Source organism: Epinephelus moara, chromosome 6, assembly GCF_006386435.1.
Source record: "Epinephelus moara isolate mb chromosome 6, YSFRI_EMoa_1.0, whole genome shotgun sequence".
Classification (NCBI taxonomy): Eukaryota; Metazoa; Chordata; class Actinopteri; order Perciformes; family Serranidae; genus Epinephelus; species Epinephelus moara.
In genome coordinates, this window is record NC_065511.1 from 31,279,749 (window position 1) to 31,301,333 (window position 21,585).

General features: G+C 41.8%; 2 protein-coding genes and 1 long non-coding RNA gene across 3 annotated transcripts; 2 read left to right on the forward strand and 1 right to left on the reverse strand.

The window, feature by feature from the left end:
* zgc:174888 (uncharacterized protein LOC558116 homolog) lies at window positions 1-3,958 on the forward strand. The gene is made up of 5 exons (XM_050047867.1): window positions 1-547; window positions 906-1,012; window positions 1,483-1,554; window positions 1,853-1,999; window positions 2,215-3,958. The coding sequence occupies exons 1-5, from the start codon at window positions 535-537 to the stop codon at window positions 2,566-2,568; spliced, it is 693 nt and encodes a 230-aa protein (XP_049903824.1). The 5' UTR covers window positions 1-534; the 3' UTR covers window positions 2,569-3,958.
* A 1,632-nt stretch (window positions 3,959-5,590) lies between these two features.
* Window positions 5,591-21,431, forward strand: grwd1 (glutamate-rich WD repeat containing 1). The gene is made up of 7 exons (XM_050047859.1): window positions 5,591-5,846; window positions 5,950-6,067; window positions 10,256-10,421; window positions 11,562-11,772; window positions 16,315-16,460; window positions 18,213-18,404; window positions 20,809-21,431. Exons 1-7 carry the CDS (start codon window positions 5,624-5,626, stop codon window positions 21,115-21,117), a joined length of 1,365 nt encoding a protein of 454 aa, XP_049903816.1. The 5' UTR covers window positions 5,591-5,623; the 3' UTR covers window positions 21,118-21,431.
* Window positions 20,016-20,920, reverse strand: LOC126392464 (uncharacterized). The gene is made up of 2 exons (XR_007570184.1): window positions 20,785-20,920; window positions 20,016-20,691 (listed from the first exon to the last, which is right to left on the reverse strand). It is a non-coding gene; the product is annotated as an uncharacterized LOC126392464 (long non-coding RNA).
* Window positions 21,432-21,585: the final 154 nt, after the last annotated feature.

The following is a 21,585-nucleotide window of genomic DNA, read 5'->3' on the forward strand; positions in this document are numbered from 1 at the left end:
AGGGCACTTTCACTTTGAGCGGAGTGAGGATACACAGAGTGGCCAGAGGGAGAGATAGAGAAGAGGAGGCCAGTGTCTCTCCCGCTTTATCCATTAACCAGTTTTCGAGGGAGAGAGGAGTGGTTCAAATTAGGCTGTTCAGGAAGATTCTAGGTCAGTAGTGAGAGGGAGAAAGGGAAGGAGATATAGTACAAAACAAACAAAAGCTTTCATAGGAAAAGGCTGCAGCCACTCAGGCTTAAGTGGGAAAATCCAAAGTGAGGGAGCAGGATGGCGTGAGAGGATAAATGAGGCATTTATTGGAAAGTACCAAAGGGACTCAAAAGGAAGGAATGTATAAGGGATGTCAACAAGAAGACTAAATATCAGACGGTGAAGGAGAAGACACAGCAGCGCACTCTGTGTCAAAGACCTCAAGGAAAACCACAGAGGAGGAAACTTAGCTTTCACAGACTGACACAGAGACCCGTCTGCAGAGTGATTGCCGTCAACAAGAGAAATGGAGAAGTGTCCATTCTTAGAAAGATAGGAAGGATGTCACTGCCAGGTGAGAAACAAACACATTGGAGCCTTTTCTAAACTTTACTTTTCAAAGTCTGTTGGGGGAAAAAGGGTGATTTTAGAAGTGGTTATTGTATATTCCTGTTAGGTCAGTGACTCAAAATTTGTTGTGTCATTTTGCATTGTCACGATAGCATTTCCGGTGTCTTAATTCAATTAGATGTGTTGCAAAACCAGGCCATATTTCATGTTGTTCTCTGCAGAAATGGCTAATTGAGGCAGGAAATGATGTAATGCTTTTTTGTAAGTATGCAGTTTGAACAAGCTACAAAACCACAGAAAGTTTCCAGCAATTATCTGAATGTGTTCTGTCTCTTTCTCTCTTTTACTCATGCCTCCTACAGTTTTGCTGTTGCTATCACTCTTGACTGTCCGATGTGGTGGATGTAACTTTGACTGGGACGTTGTGAAAAACATTAAAACGACTATTGACGCTAATCCGACTGGATTTGTAAGTTACCTTTGACTTGATTTACGTTTTCATGTCATGCTTTTGGTGTTTCTGAGGTGTGCTCTCTGTGGTAATCGTATGCTCTCTTACCAAATGTATTTACTACCCTTTAAAGTAGGCAGTCTCTTGTATTATCTGCAGTCAGTTGGCACAAAGAGGTGGTCAAAGGTGAAGATCTTACTCAGATGAATGAGAGTATTCAGCTCTGCCTTGTTATCTGACAACCTGTAGAGTTAACACACGGCAAACAGTGTTTACGACAGACATGCCTAGCCCCATAAAGTCAACAAACAGTGTGTAGTTTCACCTCAGTGGTTAGATATGTTGTTTTCCACATTACTACTCCATTCCTTTCAAACTCGGTCATTACTATAGTTCAGTGGAGTACTCATTAAAGTGTAAATGCTAACTCATTCCATTGTGTGTGGGTGTATAATCATGTTTTTCTTTGCTTTTGCTCTCTCTTCCAGCGGACAGTATTTCCTAAAGATTACTATGTAGTGCACCGCTACACGAAAAGCATGCTCTGTGACAGTGATCCGGTGAGTTGCTGATCAGATAAAAAGGGGAAGTGGGTTTTTTTGTGCAATAAATGGTCCACATATCTTAAAACAGCAGCCTTTTGGTTTCTTTAACAAGGAGAATCGTTACCTCCTACCTCACCTACAGCTACTGTTACAGCCTTTGTAAATGTTAAGTCTAGCAGAAAGATCGTCGTGCCATGTTGTTTTGAGTCTCGCTTGTAATTGAGTAATTGATGTGGTTCTTGCAGTGGTTTCTCACATGTGTTTTGCACACTTAAAGCCTAACTTTGGGGTTGCTGTGTTGCTCTCCCTGCAGTGTTGTGTGTTCCCTGCTGCAGTAGTCCTCCTGGAGTCCTGGCATGTGCTTCTCGGAAACCTCTGGGATGAGCACCTAAATCACTCCTTAATCCTCGATCTGAAGCAGACACTGGATAAAATTATAAAGAGGAACAAAAATACAGAGGTAGGGACTTGCTTTACTTTGTTAAAAAAAAAAGTGTTGGTGCAGAAAAGGACAGAAATATCTCTGGTTGTTTGACATGCGATGCATTCTTTTTTTGTTTGTTTGTTTCAAATGATTATATGAAAAGTGCTCCAGAACATCCTGTGAATGTTCCTTTGAAAGCCTCCTCTTCCTCTATCAGAAACCCTCATTTGTTCCTTGTTTCCTTTCCTCAGAGGTTCCAGGAAGAGACGGACCTGTCCCAGTTCTCTGCATTATCGTCCTCTCCTGAAGAGCTCCTCAAGCTAACGTCACAACTTCTCACTCGATGGCTCGAGGTCGGGTGCTTGCCTGAGATCGAAACCTGCACCCTGCCCACTTTGCCCCCCTCCGTTGAGAGGAAGGACTACGGTCCGTCGAGGGCCAGACTCTTGACCACCCGAGCTATCAGCAGCGAGGAGGAAGGACAGCTTGACAAGATAGTAGACATTACAGGGCCTCCGTCCAGTGGCGGTCCTCCATCCCTATCATATTCTGCTTCTGTCTGGAGCCCCTTGCTATTCAGACTCTACTGGTGGCTGTTGCCATAGTTACTAAAAAAGGATCTTTTTTTTTTTTTGGATGATGATGCACACAAAATGCAAGACGTTTCCTGGCACTGAATGTTTGTTTTCTTATATATATGTGTGTGTCTTTATCGTGTTTTAATGCAGCAAGCTATGAAGTGACATGCACAGGTTGCAATTAATGTCCAAAGTTAGTTCACGTAGTCCGCTGTGCACCCGTGCTCTGTAACATCACCGATATAAACGTATAGCTATCCTCTCTAGGGCGAGCCGCGAGCTCCAGCTAGCTGTGCTCTTCATGCTAACCAGAGATAAATGCTGAGCAAGCCAATGCACATAAGCCATCGTCTGTTGATGTGGAATTCATCACTGTTTACAATGAATGTTATGTAAATGTAAGATATTACCGTCTATGGGTGTTTACTTTTGTACATTATTGTAAATTAAAGACATGTAGATATATATAAATATATACATTGTTAGTTTTTGATATAATATCCCAAGGGTTGTAAGCTATATTTATTATGGTCTTTGCTGTTTGTCATGAGTGATGGGAAGTAACCAAGTGCGTTTAAAGGTCCAGTGTGTGGGATTAAAGGGGAATCTATGGAGCGGACCCTCTCCTATGGAGTCGGCCATGTTGTTTCTACAGTAGCCCTGAATGGACAAATCAAACACTGGCTCTAGCTAGGGCTATTTGTGTTTTCACGTCAGCCATCATAGTTCCCCTACAAGTTTGTTTCAGTTCTAAAACTTCACCACTAGATGCCACTAAATCCTACACACTGGACCTTTAATGAACAGTTTTGAGGTATTTAAACATACTTAACTTGAGTACATCCATTGTCTGCTATTTTATACTTTTACTCAGCTATATTTTAGAGGGAAATATTTTTCTTTTTACGCACTACATTTATCTGACAGCTGGAGTAACTGCTTTAATTTACAAATATGATGTGCTGTTATAAATTAACCTACGCAACAGTCGTGCATCGACAGTACTAACCTCACAAATTTATGATAGTGTAACAGTCACTTTGAGCGTTTTTCTACATTATGTACTTTTACTTTTGATCCTTTAATATGTTTTACAAACAACGCTCACATACTTTTACCAGAGGTGCGGACTCGAGTCACAAATTTGATGACTTTGGACTTTACAAAATCAAAATTGACCACCAATGACTAATGACTTCACTTGGACTTGAGCATTTTGACTTGATACCTCTCCCCATGGCAAAATTATGGACATATTTCTCACATAAGATGAGATAAAAAAAACAAGCAAGACAGAAACATACAGCATTCATTTTGTTGTGGTTAATAGTGCTATATTAAAGTGCAATGTCAGTGCTAATTTTTTATGATCAGATTCAGTCGCACTTGTTTTAATAAACTTGTTTTAACAAACACATTTTAAGAAGCATTCATGATTTTTGTAAATGTTATGTATCTTATTTCTGTTGTTAAAATGGCATTACATTTAGTGAAGGCAGCATTATGACTTGTTTGGGACTTTAGACTTAACGCTTAGGACATGAGATTTGACTTTGGATTTGTCAGTTTTGACTGTCTTGGCTTGGGACTTCAATTTAAAGACTTGAAACTTGCAAAACTGTGATTTGGTCCCACCTCTGACTTTTACTTCAGTGTAATTCTGAGTGCAGACTTTTATCTGTAAGAGTATTTTTACATTGTGGTTTTGCTACTTCTGCTTGAGTAAAAGATCTGTTTGTCAGTAAGAACACTTAGATATTTATATTTTTGTCCAATCTGGTCAAACAAGTCAGATTTTGTTTATGATTTTAACATTCCAGCGACATGACACAGAGTCTGTGCTAAGAGTCCACATTCATGTGAGCTCAGCCGTTACTGCCGGCTCTTTTAAAGACTCATCCCCAGTGTGCAAATGCTTTACAACTATTTTGTAACTGATAAAAAAAAGAACTGCGAGACGATTTGCAGATGAGGAAGGAATGTGCTCTGGATCCAGCAGGACTCCAGAGATGATCCGAGTCCTGTCAGGATCTACTCAAGAAATAAAAAGTCCACCATTTGGTGCTTGCACTTGCCCCTGCTTGTACACACCCACGCATGTAGGTCTATTGTGCACCGCTGTCGTCAGAGGATCCTCCTTGTAGTTTCATAATGCTTAAAATACAGAGGTATGTAGCTCTGGCAACTATGGGAACAAACTTTTGGCTTGCATCTCGAGTTTTCGCTGACCTTTTTTTCCACTGAACTTGTGTCAGAAATTGGGAAAGGACAAATGTAATGCAGCATGAATGCAGATTACAAAGAGATCAACAACATAGTGCTAGAAGACAAAACGTTGGACATATTATGAAAACAAAAATCAGGGCAAAGGCTCAAATGCTGTTCTTCTGGACAGTGGACAGTGCACATGTCCAAGTATCTGTTCCTGGCATATACTTCAGGAAGAAGAACTTTATTAATCCCTCATTTGGGAAATTCAATTTGTACAGTCTGATATTTACACATTAAATATCCAGGCTGTGAGGCTGCTGCCAGATTAATTGTTTCCTATCAGTAATCCAGGGGCGACTGACCTCAGTGTCAGTGCCAGGCAGTGCTGCTGCAGGTCGCACTCATGTTGCATTCACTTGAAATTAATATAATAATGTGACTCAGCCAGAGCAGGTGTGAGATCCTTTCAGCAGCACATGGACATGATGACCCCAAAATGTGGAAATGAGTCATCTGATTTCTTATAACAACGTCGTTCTCCGGAAAGTGAAGGGTGCCCCTGAACATGCACTTAACTCCTGTGAAATCTGAATTAACATTTATATCTTAGCTTCGTATTTTGGGCAATTTCCGAGACAAATATTTGCAAGTCTGATTTTTCCTGGCAGCCGAGCACCAAAGAGGCCAGCTGAATTCCCGTAAATGGGGGGAAGAGACAGGGAGAGTGGGCGAGACAGAGAGAGAGAGACGGAGAGGGAAAGACAGGGTGGGTGGGGGCGAGGCAGCAGCGGCAGCAACAGCAGCAGGGGAGGGGTGACGGCGCAGGGTGTTTAAACCACGTGGCCGCTCCACAAACCGGAAGTAAGCAAAGATGTCTGCGCCCGATGAGGACACGTTTGCCGAGGAAGGAGGCGAGATGGAGGAGATGGACGAGGCTGGCAGCGACGATGATGAAGGAGTGGACATGGAGGAGGAAGGTGCAGGAGGAGAAGGGGAGAGGAAAGTGTACGTGCCCGGGATCGAGCCGCTGCAGCCCGGAGAGGAGCTGGAGATGGACCGGTCTGCGTACCGCATGTACCACGAGTGTCAGACAGGCAAGTTGTACAAAGAGATAGCAACTATTTAAACACGCAGGCACCACTTTAAACGTGTTGTCACCACACATGAGCTGCAGCATGAACTGTTGTGTGTGTCCAGGTGCTCCGTGTCTGAGCTTCGACATCCTGAGAGATGGAGACGGAGACAACAGGGAGCAGTTTCCTCTGTCCATGCTGCTCTGTGCAGGCACACAAGCAGACACAGCCATGAGCAACAGGTACAAACCTCCAATCACACTTCATACACACCGTCACACAGGTTAGCAGGGGCGGAGCCAGGAGGTGTAAACACTGGGGACTCAGCATGATTCAAAGTTATATGTGTTTCATCTTCAACTCCCCCTCTATCATTTCCAAGCAGTGGTTGGAAATGATGGTTTAGTGCAGTGGTTTTCAAACCTTTTATGTCCAAAGCACACCAAAGGTCAAGCCAAAGTCTCAAGGCACACCTGTTTTTATATCTGTGCACAATAGCTTCAACACTTGTGTTATCACTCTTATCACGACATAAGGACTTAAGACAATAAGAATATGGAAAAAAAGAAGGCCGGTAGCTTTAGCTGGTGCCTTGCTGTAATTTGCTCCGTGCAATAAAGCTATCCATTGTCCCACTCATGGCTTTCTCCTTTTAATTATCATCCCTCACACTGACTGCCAAACAGGGCTTTTGATGTGTCATATATTTATAATTCCCAGGCACAAACAGAGACAAATAGGTTCCTCCTGAAGATTTTTGAAATTAAATTAAATTAGATAATCATTTTTTAGCTAGAGTTTGCCCCTTTATTAGGAAATGGGTGTGCACAACATACTGACACAGTCAATAAAAAAACTCATAACTTTTTGTATAGGTCCATTTGAATATTGCAATAATAATCTGCAGTTATCACAAAATCCCACAGCACACCAGTGTGCCGCCACAGCATTTGAGAAACACTGGCTTAATGTATTACTGTGAAGTTTCAGTAAGCTTTCTAGCTGCGCCCACATCCTTGATAATGATGGGAGGAGATGATCCAGTCCCGACCGCAGCTTAAAAGATGAGATGACTAGAGCAGCGAAAGCTTACATTTCGACATTTTAGGCTTCTCACAGTACTTTCGTCTATATGAAATGATTATCATGTTATCACAAGTTGTTAAATATATTACCTTTGGTTAAATAAATGTTTTAAAATGGGCATTTTTAACATCTGTGCCAGGCGATGACTGCTTGGCAGCACCAGCAGGGAGCAGCTGCAAGTTTTGGGGTATTTTGTGGTTTGTTTTTTAAACTTTATTGAGACAGTAACATACAACAAGTTTACAAACCTAAGTTGTAGCTGCAAGTGTAAGTAAGTAAGTAAACTTTATTTATATAGCACCTTTCACAGGTAAAAACCACAAAGTGCTTCACAATAGATTAAAACAATGACAAAACATAAGAACAAAGGTGCATAGATTTAGACAGCCAAAAAACCCCACATTTAACCAAATACTTGTTTAAATAAAAGAGTCTTCAAATGCTTTTTTGAAGCAGTGTGTCAAAACAGATGCTGTTTGCATGTCACCCTGCTTACAATGATGATGATAACTGATTATGATTATGATACATTTAAAATATAAAATAGTATCAGTAGTAAGTAATAGTGGATAATAAAAATAATAATAATAGATAATATTTCTTGTGTTTTGTGACATTTTTGCTGTTGAAATCATGTTCTATGAGCTCAGAACAACGTTGGTCACCTGTAGGGAACACCGATGAGACTCTGATTTTAAGAGTCAAAGGTGGAGGTGTTACTCTTCCACACTTTTCTCAAAAACTATTGGTCCAAAAGACATAACTCAAAGTGTGGACTGTCTTGTGGATATTCCCCCAGAGAATGAGCTCACAAACATGCTTGTCTGACCCCTAACAACAGACAAGTGCTCACTGACATGCACTAAAAGGCAAAAAGTGTACAGAACACCATTAGTCTATGTTTCTCAGTTTGCTTTGCCCAGGGACCACTTTTGCAAAATGATAGAGGGCCAGAAGCCACTTAATAAACAAATCTTTTTTCAAAGATATGTTTATTAAATAGACTTGAAATCATGTTGTAGACAGTACAGATACTAATTGAAAAACAGTTTTCTGAAATGTGAAATTTTTTCAACCTCTAAACAAACAGTAACAAACAACACACCCATTACCCCAAAATCACACTAAAGGCCCAAACACACCAAACTGACTTCAGATAACTAACGGCAACGAAGGCCCCCTGCTGCATTGCCTCATGTCGCCATGTCTCGGCCCAAAAGGTTGCACATGAACACACCACAGAGACTACAGCCGATAGTCAACAAGCACATATGTTCTGCACCTGTGTGAGAGGATATAACTCTCCATATGTGAGTCAGCCAAAAAAGGAAAAAAAAGGTGCCATCTGATGTCTTAAACATGTTGTGACGCTTAACACTCACCATCAGCCAAAAAACAAAACAACAAAACCATGGGGATAAAGGGGAGTGTTGAACACATTAAGAGAGTTAATACAGGAGAAAACGGGGTCCCAGATTTTGTGGAATCTTTTCACAGATCGTCTGACTGTGTGTTTGATTTTTTCAAAGTAAAGAAAAGACACCAAATCCCTCAACCAAGTTGTGCCAGGCGTGTTAGGGCTCTTCCTCTGTAACAGTACATGCTGTTTGGCGATGAGGGTAGTGAACGCAACAAGGTCAGCTTTGTATTTGGTAATACTAGTTCTGTACAGTGTTTCAGTAATTTGAGTCTAAAAGTTTATGCAGAAAGAACATAAAGAGAGGACATTGGGTCTGAAATTGTATATAAGTTAATTACACAGATATTATCTATGAATTTATTTTACTTTATTACAGGCAAACAACCTGTCAAATTCTGTCTAAACATTTGTATTAATGTAGCAGTTACTTCATATGAGGTGGATGATGTTAGTGACGGCATTCTCATCATCGGGACAGTTTTACGACTCTTGAGTTTACTATGTGAAGAAATACTGTGCACTGACAATATCACAAACACCATAAACGTCTAGTTTATAACGTGTGGACTTTTGGCACAGATATAAAGTTTGGTGACCTCACACAATTCCCAGCATAGCTTCACCTGAGCAGAGGCCAAGAAGTGTGTGTGTATGTGTGCAAGACGTTCAGAAGCAATACCATATTATAAAATACTCCACTGCAAATAAAAGTCCTGTGTACAAAGTGTAAAGGTGACTCTGGATTGGAGTGAAATCAGAAATCCGTCAGTCTGGTTTCTAGAGGGCTTCTGTTAATAAGAGGCGATGAAAGTGTTCAATTACTTTAATTATTAGTGAAGTGGTTGTTAATTGATTTTCCTCTCCTCAGGGTGAAACAGAATGCTAACGCTTCTTTATATCTAAGAACACATTAATTGGAAATCTTTGATGTAGTAATGAGACTTTTAGTTGCTGTTTCTGTAGAAGGTAAATCAAGCCCACCTGTTCAATGGCCATATAGACAGGACAGCATCAACATGCTCACACCTATCACTTTTTTAAGATTAGTCAACAACAGTGATTTTCTTTTTATTATTTTATTGTTTGTTTTAAAGGGACAGTTCACCCAGAAATTAAAAATACATATTTTTCCTCTTACCTGTAGTGCTGTTTATCAGTCTAGATTGTTTTGGTGTGAGTTGCCGAGTGTTGGAGATATCGGCTGTAGAGATGTCTGTCTTCTCTCAGATATAATGGAACTAGATAGCACTCAGTTTGTGGTGCTCAAAGCGCCAAAAAATACACAAGCTGAGTGCCATCTAGTTAAATTTGAGAGAAGGCAGACATCTCTACGGCTGATATCGCCAACACTCAGCAACTCACACCAAAACAATCTAGACTGATAAATAGCACAACAAGTAAGAGGAAAAATATGTAAGTTGATGCTGGGGTAAAATTTACTAAGCCACACACACTTGTGAGCAATCCAGTCAAGTACGGAAGATCTGATTTGATTCATTCTTGTAATTAAAAATATGTATTTTTGATTTTGGGGTGAACTGTCCCTTCAAGTGCTCACATGCAGTGAGGTGTCACCAGCAGGGCATGTTATTGTTCTTACAGAGGCAGTAACCATGGGTGCTGGTAGAAATACCAAAATGTGCAAGTTTAAGCAGCAGATTGTTTTGGCAGTGTTGGCACCGAGGCATCAGTCACTGCACACTTTCAGTTTTGTTTTGACACAATCCACACAGCACTGAAAGAGTCGGGAACTTTCATCTCTCTGGAGGTTCAGTTAAAGGTTATTGCAAGATCATTGTTTCCTCCTTAAACTCAGCACTTGAGCACAAACATCAGACTGGGTCTACTAAACACCACTCGGAAACAAGTGTCAGATAGTTTGTCATCGACATTCTCTTTAATGCATCATTTCATTTTCTTGCAGACTTCTTGTCATTCGCATGCATAATCTTCATGGAACAGAGAAAGACAAAGAGGGTGAAGAAAGCAGCGATGAAGAAAGCGATGACGAGGAGGAGGAGGATGAAGATAAGAAGCCACAGATGGAACTGGCCATGCTGCCTCACTATGGAGGGATCAACAGAGTCAGGGTGTGTAGTGTGTGTCAGTTTCTAGGCAAACGTGTATAAACTTGAGCCCTGTTTCCAGCGAACAGTACAAAACGGTTCTGTACGGTGCGCACTGTGAAAAGTTGTGGATGGTACCAATGGAAGCGTTCCATACCGTCCCCATTTTTGGTCCCTCCTCTGTTGGGGTGCCTAGCACACAGATCTGGTACTAAAAGGTGGAGCTGTGAACACTGCAGTCTGTTGATAGGTCAGTAGAGGACGGTCACTCTGCTCAGGGCTGAGTTGTGGCTGGTTTTGAGGCTTATGTAACCACTGTTCATACCATGGAGAGGTTTATTTGTAGACTGTAAGGATGTTTTGCTGCCTCTTGCAGCAGCTGGAGTTGGAGAAAAAAACTTAATTCTCTAGGCCGACTGCCGGCAACTTTTAAGGTGGAACGTTAACTTGTAATGTTACTCAATGCATGAGGTGACAACGTGAATCAGTCAACACACGTGACCATTACTTTAGTTTTTATATGACATACATTTTTCGTAATGAGTGGATCTTTAATCGTTTATGTATATTAATTTGGTGGAAACAGACGTTAGCTGTCCTTTCTCCTTTAACAGAATATTTTTTAACAATGTTTTATTGGGGTTTATAATTATTAAAGTTATTACATATAAATGAAAATGTCAGTCTTGGCAGCAAATATGGTGAACCATCAAATGAAGTGCATATGGGCTACCACACTTTACCCCACCCCCACTCCAGTCTTTGGTTTTATTAAACATTATCAACACTTTGCTTCAGAAGGGCCGCCAGCTTTCCTTTAGTGATATATGTACGTTTTTCCACAGCAACACATGTCGATAACTCCTTAATATACAGATTCATACTTGGTTTGTTCACATCTTTCCATCTTAGAGCTATTGCTGTTTTAGCTTGTGAGAGACATGAGTGTATCAGTGCACAGTCATTTGTGTTAGTAATGAAATCTTTTGGATAAATACCAAAGATGCACAATTTTGGCTGATAAGTGATTTTAACCTCCTTCCAAAAACTTTTGACCACATTACATTTCAACAAGCAGTGAAACAGTGTTCCTTTAGCACTGTTACATCTGAAGCATGTGTCTTCATGTGTTCCTCATTACTGATTTTGCTTCTGAATTCCCAGGTGACCCGACGTGGAGCGCAGTCGCTGGCCGCTGTCTGGTCAGAGAAGGGACAGGTAGAAATATTTGACCTCCAGTCACAGCTGGAAGCCGTGAACAGCCCTGCTGCCATGGCTGCTTTCCTCAAACAACAGAAGGAGGCCACAGCCCTCTTCAGCTTCTCAGGACACATGACTGAAGGTTTTGCTATCGACTGGTCACCTACAGTGCCTGGTGAGTGTCTCCTTTACCTGCAGTTACTCACATACACTCTGACCTTGCTGAAGGTATACTAAGCAGGTTTGTTGGTTACTGTTTGTAAACACGCTCGCCAGTAAAAGTAAAAGCCAATCCCAGAGTCACTTTGTTTGGCGTTTCGCCTCGCTATATTTGCATTTTCTCAGCGCTGTGTCTCTTGGATGCGTGCTGCTTGCATCCTGGTACCTGGTCGCTACCTTTTTACAAAATCCTGACCTCACCTGAGCGCTGTGGGGGTGCACGCCCGTAAGCGTCTCAGAGACAAAACAATTCCTGCATAGTATCTTTAAAAACTAACCTCAAGTGACCACCATATGTTGTGTACTGTAAGTGTAAATGTGTCCCTGACTGCACCTCGTTGACTTTATAATGTGTGAGAAACAAGAGAGGAACAGTCTGTACCCAATGGAAAGTATAATTTTCTCTTCCTGGCTCTTAACAGTCTCTCCATCTGTCACCACAGCATCAGAGATTTCTGTGTAAATTCCCAAACTGTGACTTTCTGATGCCGAAAACAACAACAAATGTCCTTTTCACCACAGCCATGTTTGCTTGCTGTTATATAACAAAAGAGCTCATAAATGAGGAGTTTTAGATTTCAAAACATCTTTTAACAATGATCCATCCACTGACAAAAAATTCCTTTACTTGGCTCATGGCTCAACTTTCTACCAAATTAAATTGAAAGCAGGATTATTTTACAACATGTGACACAAACAGGACTAAAAATATAACTTCCATAGCAGTAGGAAAAAAAACAACAACAGGAAAAACATGGTGTGATCAGCAGCAGTGTCATGGATACACACGCTATAGTTACAGAGCAGGGGTGTCAGGTTCAGTTTATGTGACACATACAGCCCTGTTCTCTTTTTTTTAAAAGATATTTTTGGGGGCATTTTTGCCTTTAATTGATAGGAAAGTTAAACGTGAAGGGGGAGAGAGAGAGGGAGGGAGTGACATGCAGCAAAGGACCACAGGCTGGAGTTGAACCCGGGCCGCCTTGTACATGGGGCGCCTGCTGTACCCACAAACCACCGACGCCCCCCTGTTCTGTTTTTTTTACAAGTTTATTTGACAGGGACCATGTGTAATGAACATACATTCAATACATGGAAGCTGATGCATTATACAGGGATAAAGCTCAACACTAATATACATCCTCAGTCCCCGGGGTAAGAGAACATATATACAGTACAAATAATATAAGGACAAATATGCAGTACATCGTGTTATAAATTACTGATCACTATGTGCCTGGTCATGTGGTATTTACTGTTCAATTAGTAACAGCTTATAAATGTAAATTGGTGATTGCAGGTTTAATTTTCATTAAACTGCCTTTTTTAGCACAGCAGACAAAGAATAAAAATCAAGGGAAGTTTTAATATGGAGTGGGAGGGAGTTCCATTTTTATATGCTGATGACAGACGTGGCCGGAGGCATTATGTTTTTGCCTGTCCCATTCTTGTGAGCATGATATTTCAAGGATGCCTTCAGACCCAGACACACCAAACCGACTTCAGAAAACTTGGAGCGATGAACACCCCTGCTGAATCGCCTGATGCCGTCATGTCTCAGCCAAAACAGTTGCACATGAACACACTCCAAAGACGAAAGCCAGTGCAGGTTGACCAACATGTACGTTCTGTGCCTGTGTGAGAGGAAATAACTCTCCACACCAGCAGATGGCAGTCATCTATAATCCTCATTCAGAAAGGGAAACTGGAAGACCGTCTTGGCGCTAGTTAGCCAGTTAGCACATTAACAACACAACCTGATGTTGAAAGAACAAAACAAATTTACTGTGCACCAGTGAACAATAACGCAAATCATCATCAATCGTTTCTGCTTAAAAACTCAGTGGCTAAAGAAAAACAATTGTTCATTTTCCATAACTGCTTATCCTGTTGGGGGTCGTGGGGGGGCTGGAGCCTATCCCAGCTGACACTGGCTGACAGGCAGGATACACTCTGGACAGGTCGCCAGACTATCACAGGGCTGACACATAGAGACAGACAACCATTCACACTCACATTCACACCTACGGGCAATTTAGAGTCATCAATTAACCTGCATGTCTTTGGACTGTGGGAGGAAGCCGGAGAAAACCCACGCTGACACGTGGAGAACATGCAAACTCCACACACTGGGTTCAAACCAGGAACCCTCTTGCTGTAAGGCAACAATGCTAACCACTACACCTTGGTGCAGCCTGCAGAAAAACAATCTTACCGTAACACGTTTGCTTTGGCAGAAGCTCAAAAACGGCCCAACATTGTCCGAAGGCCAACCGTTGGCTTGGTGTGTCAGGGCCTTTTAATGGAATTTCTTCATATTTGGCACAAACATCCTCAAAGATAAACTAATTCGATTTTGGTGGTCAAATGTCACTGTAATCTCAGCACAGGAATTCATAGGCTAATTAGGACAAAACTTCACACAGATGTCAAACAGGATAAAATGATGAAGTGATGACATCATATATCCAAAAGGTCAGAGATCAATTTCACTGCGACATCAAAATGTTCTGGGAAAAAAAAAAACATTTCTGGCCATTATTTAGCAGGATAACTGAGGAACAGAGAGGTAGACATTTGGTTGGAACATCACTGTAAAGCATCCACGTTTTAGAATCTGTAGTTTCTTGAAGCAACATCCATATTTGAAGCACTGTCAACTGTCATGGTGACATGCGAGTCTGGACAGACATGGATGTAAACTGTAATTTGATCTGGTTTTGTGCCTTTAGATGGCCGAAACTTTGTGTACCTTGAGGGGGTGACGCAGTCGCTCCTAGTCAAGGTCCTCGGGCCATATTGTGAGTGATTTTTAGACTAACTGTGTCAGAGGAAAATATTAAATTACATTTGGTAAGTATACTGCAGTGGTGGTGGTGGTGGTGGTGGTTGTCACGCTGGCCTGGGACCAGCTTGTAGTGCAAAAGGCCAGGTCAGAGAAGATCATGGAGTGTAGAAAATCTTTGGTAAATGTAGTGTCAGATGTGTCAGAGTTTGCAATCTTTTGTATGTGTGTTTTTAGTTAAAGTTGAAATTGGGTCTTGAGTAACTCCAAGTATTCAAACTGATCGACAGTTCCAATTTTTTTTTTTTTTTGCCTCGAATGTGGACATCTGGATAGGATTGGATTTTCCATATTTGATCTTCAGTGGGCCAGACAAGTAAAACCACCGCATAATAATCTATAAATAACAACACCTCCATTTTTTCCTTTGGTTGAGCGTAAAGAAGCACATTCTGTGAGTGTTCACCCGTTTACTATAAACAGATGATGAACAGCTTCAGTTGTCTTAAGAAAAATAAGTGCTGTTTCAACAATATGTCTCAGTTTTTCCATATCCAGTCAGCCTCCTTTTCACTGTCATTACAAGTGCTTTTTTTTCCCATACGTTTCCACTCCTGTGCAGAAATGCTGGCCTCACCGCACCGAACTAAAGATTGTTTGAAGATAGAAGTCTGACACAGATTATTTTCTACTGGAGCTGCTGATATTTTGCACAGTGGTCCACATCTTTAAATAAGACCACAGAATGAGTGCATTGTTTTTTTCAGAGAGCTGTATTCTGGTCAGAGTGGAAAAGCCTTACAGCAGCACTTTACATGCAGTATCTACTCACTGTTTAACTTGCTCCTGCAACCAATCACCTCTGAGCTTTCACAAGTACATCACTTATAGAGTGGTCACACATGAGGGATGCAGGCGAGTGACCATAGCTGCCTTAATGATATTCAAGCTGGATGTGAGGCACAAGGAAAGACAGTTTGTTAGCTCACGTTAGCTAGCTTGCTAATAAATACCTCAAAATATGATGTTATTGGTACATTTTACATTTTCATACATTCATGCCCATCTCCTGACTCACTGTCAGCATCTCTCATGTGGAGCAGTTTGTATTTTCTCGGCCAGTATCACACAACATCAGCTGGTCTGACACAGCAACAATTAAAGCCTCCTCCACACATACTCCTTGGCTATTGGTTGAGGCTGCAACTTTGTTCATCAAAGTTGAACTGGACATGATGTAAAGATGTGAATTTGCCTCACCACCTGGAATGAGTGTTACACACATCCCCTTACTTGCATTAAATGTATGTGAACAGGAGGCAACTATTCGCCAATTCTGATTTTGCTCATGTGACAGTGCCGTTCGATGTACAGAGTCATCCAGTGGGTCAGATTGGACCCTTTGGTGGACCGGTTCTGGCCCTTTGGCTGTATGTTCCAATTATCTACAATTTGCCATTTTTTGGATTCTCCATTCACTGTGGAGGCATCCAAGTAAAATAAAGCTTTCTTCACAAATTCAAGTTAACACACGGTGATTAATTGATATACAAGTGCTCATTTTGCAGGTGAAGTATTCCTTTAAATAAGTAGATGGGTCACATTTTACACAGCTGCGAAAATACTGGTTGGATGAGGTGAAGTGTAACCACAGCAGATGTGTGTATCCCGCAGCCGAAAGCTAAAGTGTCGTGTTTGTGCTTTAATTAACAGGTCGCCTCGTCAGTGGAGACTGCAAAAAGAACATCCATGTGTGGGAGCCAAGAGAGGGCGGGACCTCATGGCAGATTGACCAGCGACCTTTCAGCTCCCACAGCAAGTCTGTGGAGGATCTGCAGTGGTCACCCACCGAAGCTACAGTATGTTTGTAGGAAAATAGAGACACAGTGGGTCAGACTGAGGTACCAGAGATGAGCTTTAGAGCTTTACAGGGTGGCACGATGGATCAGTGTTAAGCACTGTCTGCTCACTGCAAGATCATCCTCTGTTCAGCCCCCACATGAGGCTGGCATCTATCTGTGTGGGTTTACTATAATAAAATACAAACATGTAAAATATAAGGCGTGCATATTGGGATTTACATGCATGTTATGTGTCCACACTGCACCCTGACCTCAGAGCAGGAGTAGCCTCACTGATCCCAGATATTTAGGCTGATTCAAATGCAGAGGATGAACAAAATGTATGGTTCGGTGTGACAGACGGGTCACGGTTCGATACAAAAATCAGTGGTTTCTTTCTGCGTTACTTCTGACATTAGAGCACACAGTATCAGTGTCATTTCTTTCGCAAATAGTGTGTGAGCAGTAAGTTTGCTACGTCCCACATGCTCTCTGAGCTCTTTCAGTCTAATAAATACACAAATAAACATCTCTGTTAGATGCCACAGGCGTATAAACACAAGCTAAACTGCTGTCACTAATGTACTTTTTAGTCCTTCTTTCTGGCTGAATCGGTTATCCAGCAGCCACTGCTCACTGCGGTGGGTGTGGCTTTGTGCTAACGTTAGCTGCTGAGCGAGAGGCTACAGCCGTGCACCGGCTCTCGTTCCCTAGTTAGGAGTGTGTGTGTGTGCTGTGCAATCACTGACTGTGTGCTGCTGGCTTCACTCCTGACCAGAGTCTGTGGCCATGCAGCAGCTCGTGCTTCAGCTTGGGGGTCGTAAATGTTACTGTGCTACTGGGTTAGCTGCTGAGGAGAGTCTGTAGCTGCGCCCTCTCTCACCATCACCCTCATAATTCATAGTGAAAGCAAAGTGGCTCCAAACACCAGACCTGTTGATCAATAGAGCGTCTTCTGTTTCAGGTCTGGTAATGGCATTAACAACCATCTTGCAACGAGCTAGCTTAGCGTAGCTGCCTCCCAGTGTGTCTCACTGGTGTAGAATGTTGTGGTTTGGGGATGGGAGGGGCAGACGACATGGGCTGCCTTGTTGAGGACAGTAGCACTGAGAACATTATCTTAAACACTGTTGAAACTGTGTATTTTATTTGCCAAATGTAATAGAATAGTTCAACATATCATTGGGTTTGTAATCCGCACCAAACCGAAAGCCGAACAGTTTAACACGCATACATGTACTGTGACACCTCTACTCCACAGGGACTAATAAAATCAAACTGAGCTCACCAGCTGTTTACAGGTGTTTGGATGGATGGACAGGGTGTGGTGAGGGGAGGCAATGATTGGAATGAATGAAACTATGCTGACTACAAAAAAACCTGTTAACACTTGAACTATGTGCCACCACAGTGATGTAACTAAGAAACACAGACCCAAATATCTAATTTAACAAGTCACCAAACTAGTTTGTGACATATGGATGTGAATCCTGCAGCCTGACGTGGGCAGTTAACGATTTGCCTCTGTGAATGTACACTATGCAGCTCTTGGGTGCAGCCTAACTGACTGTAATTTCTAAATGTAGCAAGGTTTTCAAAAAGCATCAAACACAAATTGTGAACATGGACAGCCTGACTCTCTCACACACTTAAATACAGAACAAAAATGTTTTGCAGTGAGTACATTAGAGTTTCTTGTTAAGACTTGTTTTGTACAAGTTTGACCTCAAAGTTCAAATCTCAGGATCTGCCCTCTCGTGTTTGCAACAGGTTTTTGCATCCTGTTCAGTGGATCAGTCTATTCGTATCTGGGATATCCGTGCCCCGCCCAATTCAATGCTTTCAGCCGATGGAGCTCACTCATCCGACATTAATGTGATCAGCTGGAACAGGACTGAACCATTCATCCTGTCAGGAGGGGACGACGGGCTTCTGAAAGTGTGGGACCTTCGACAGTTCAAGGTAAAAACCAACAATTTAATTTTCATATCTGAAAATAGAAACTTTATTGGTAATCATTTTACTCATGCAAGATAATTCAGCTGAACATTGTTTAGAGTTATTATATGTACTGTGTTGTTTTGTATGAGTTGATAAAGCCACAGTTGCTCACTTTTATGACAATAACTTGTGTCATATGTCCTGAAACTGTCACTACATCCACACAGTAGAGTAAATGAGACAGTTGGTCTGCCTCTAATGGCAGGCATGTGCTCATTTTAGACCGCTGCTCAAAGAAAACGACCAATCAGAGCCGAGGAGTCTCAAACGCAGCTAACAATCGTGTCAATCACTGCTCCTGAACTGCGGTCAAACTAGGCAGCACTGATCACATATGAAACAAGACTGTATTACTGCATTGCCTATGTCTCACCTCATGTTTTTATTTACATATTTTAGTGTACTGTTTATCTGTAAAATGAGAACATTTGTGACCTGTCTGTCATGTTTGAAAATTTGTTTGAAGCACCGCCCACCAGCCAGACCAAACTTTTTCATTTTACAGCTAAACAGTCCACGAAAATGTTTCTGGAACATTTGAGGCAGTGCAGTAACAGAATCTTGATTCCTTTTTGATCAGTGCTGCCAAATTCGACAGGGCAGTTCACGAGCAGTGATTAGACTTGTTGGAGAACGTGGACGAGATCAGGCAGCTGCAGCAGGAGGCAGTGATAAAAAGCTGCGGTGAAGTCGGACGGTTTCCCGACAGTTTTCAGCAGCCTTTAGTCTGCACAGGAAGTCACACTCATATCTTGTTAGATATGGTGCAGACTCATTTAAAATGTTACCGGACTCATATATCAGTTTGTTTGCAGCCTCCAGTTGTTTTATTTATGACCGAGTAGCCTATTAAAATGCTTTACAGGTGATCTGTAATTTATATTCATGGTTCAACCTCCATTTTACATGAATTCTTGTGTTATTCAGCATCATTTCAGTTTGCTGCTGCAGAGCAGACCTGTACCCCCCAAGGTTAATATTTTCAGAGGGGAAACAGCTTTCATTACAGATCAGTCAGATACAGTCAGGGCTTCACATCTGTACAGATGTTATTTTAAGAATCCTCACATCCCACTGACCACAAGTCTCTGTGATGCTGATACTTTAATAATTAAAAGAGTCCAATGTTTAAGTACAGTCGGCTACATATAGTTTATGATGAATGTATTAAGTCTCTGATGACTAAACTTCAGCATCAGTCACACAACATGTTTTCTGTTACAGAATAAACCTTTAAATCAGAAAAATAACATCTAAATCTCTTTTCAAAAATGAAAAGTGTATTTAAAACGTCATCTTGATGAATCAACATCTAAACCAATCAGCTGTTAGATCAGGTGACAGCCGGGCGTTCCCCATCATACCCTGGGTCTTGCAGTCAGTAGAGAGCAACTGCAGCACCTGGCTCTAAAAACTGCGGCCACCTCGCTCTTGTGAGAATATCACTGTCCACTTTTTTCAATTTTTTTTATTTATTTAACAGGGACAGTGCACAGCTACTTCACTGCACCAGAGTTAGCTATAAACAAATTTTAATCTGTAGTCCTTGGGCAGGAAACAGAATAATTTCTCTGTAAAAAAGACAGTTATAAAATAGAACATATTCATGACACAACGGCTTCAACATCAAGTTATCGCAACAACAACAATAAAGGTACAACATTAATTTCATAAAACAGGATTTTGCATGACGTCAGAGCAACTTAGGGTGAAGTCGTACACAAACCTCACCGGCATGCATTGTGCAGCGATTGCCAGTGATCAAATCTGTGCAGGCCTGCCTCATCTCAAACAAGCCTATTGACATGATTTACAGCTGCGTTAGAGACTCCTCCGCTCTGATTGGCTGTAACACACATGGTAATCCCATTGTAAGCATTTCGAAAGGCAGAGGAAGATGATTTTTTTTCACAGATTACCTGTAAGTCTATAAGTTATTTTCATAAGAGTTACCAACCGCACCTTTAATGTCAGACCAGGAGTGACGATCTGACTGTTTGATCAGCGCGTGTCGTCACAACAGAGTAACCAACCATTAGTGCAACAAGACAGTGTTTGTCCTGTTACAACATCAGATAATCAAGCACCCTCACAGCTTGGCCCCACCTAAATAATAACATTTGTCCCATCTTGCGCCTCTTACACAATAGTATGTAATTACAGCAGCCTCATTCCTCCTGATACAGGAATCCATTTTTCATATGCCTTTAAGACCCATTTATACACCCTGATGAGTTCTTGTTGAAACCTGTGAGCAAAAAGCAGAAAACACACACATTTATAAATCAGTCTCCATGTTGGGAGTGATGCTGTTATGATTTGGGATTAATGGCTGTCACACCTCTTGTTCCACCCGTACATGCAGACTGGGCGGCCTGTGGCGAACTTCAAGCAGCACAGCGCTCCCGTCACATCCGTGGAGTGGAGCCCTGTGGACTCAAGCGTGTTCGCCGCCTCTGGAGCGGATGACGTCATCAGCCAGTGGGATCTGTCGGTGGAGTCTTGCGACGTGGGCGCCAGGGTGGAGGGGGTGAAGGACTTACCCCCTCAGCTGCTGTTCCTGCACCAGGGTCAGTCAGAGATTAAGGAGATCCACTGGCACCCGCAGCTACCTGGTGTGATGATCTCCACGGCTCTGTCAGGTTTCAACGTGTTCAGGACAATATCTGTGTAGCGTGTGTGTGAGTGTGAGTGTATGTGAGTGTGTGAGAGAGAGAGAAAACTATTTTTGCATTTGCATGAGTAGTACACATTCATTGTGTGATGAGCAGGAAACTCTTAACATGTTTCATCTTCGAGGAGCTTGTAATAATGTACAGAACTCAGCTGCGTACAATAATTCTTCTTTCTGACATTTATTGGCCAACGTAGGCACCATATGGTGTTATAATCTCTGCTATTGAACTCTCAGTCTGTATGTTTTACAGATGTGTGAACTATTTTAGGCATTCCCTGTTGCATGCTTAAAATAAAATGTTCAAAACTGTTTTTAGACTCTGATTTCTTGAATCAATGTTTTCAGAGAGAGAGTGGTTTTATTATTTTCTCAGCTTTTGCCTTCATTGGATAGCACAGTTTTTAAGCGTGTCGAGGGAAAGAGAGGGGATGACACGCAGCAAAGGGCCGCAGGCTGAACTCAATC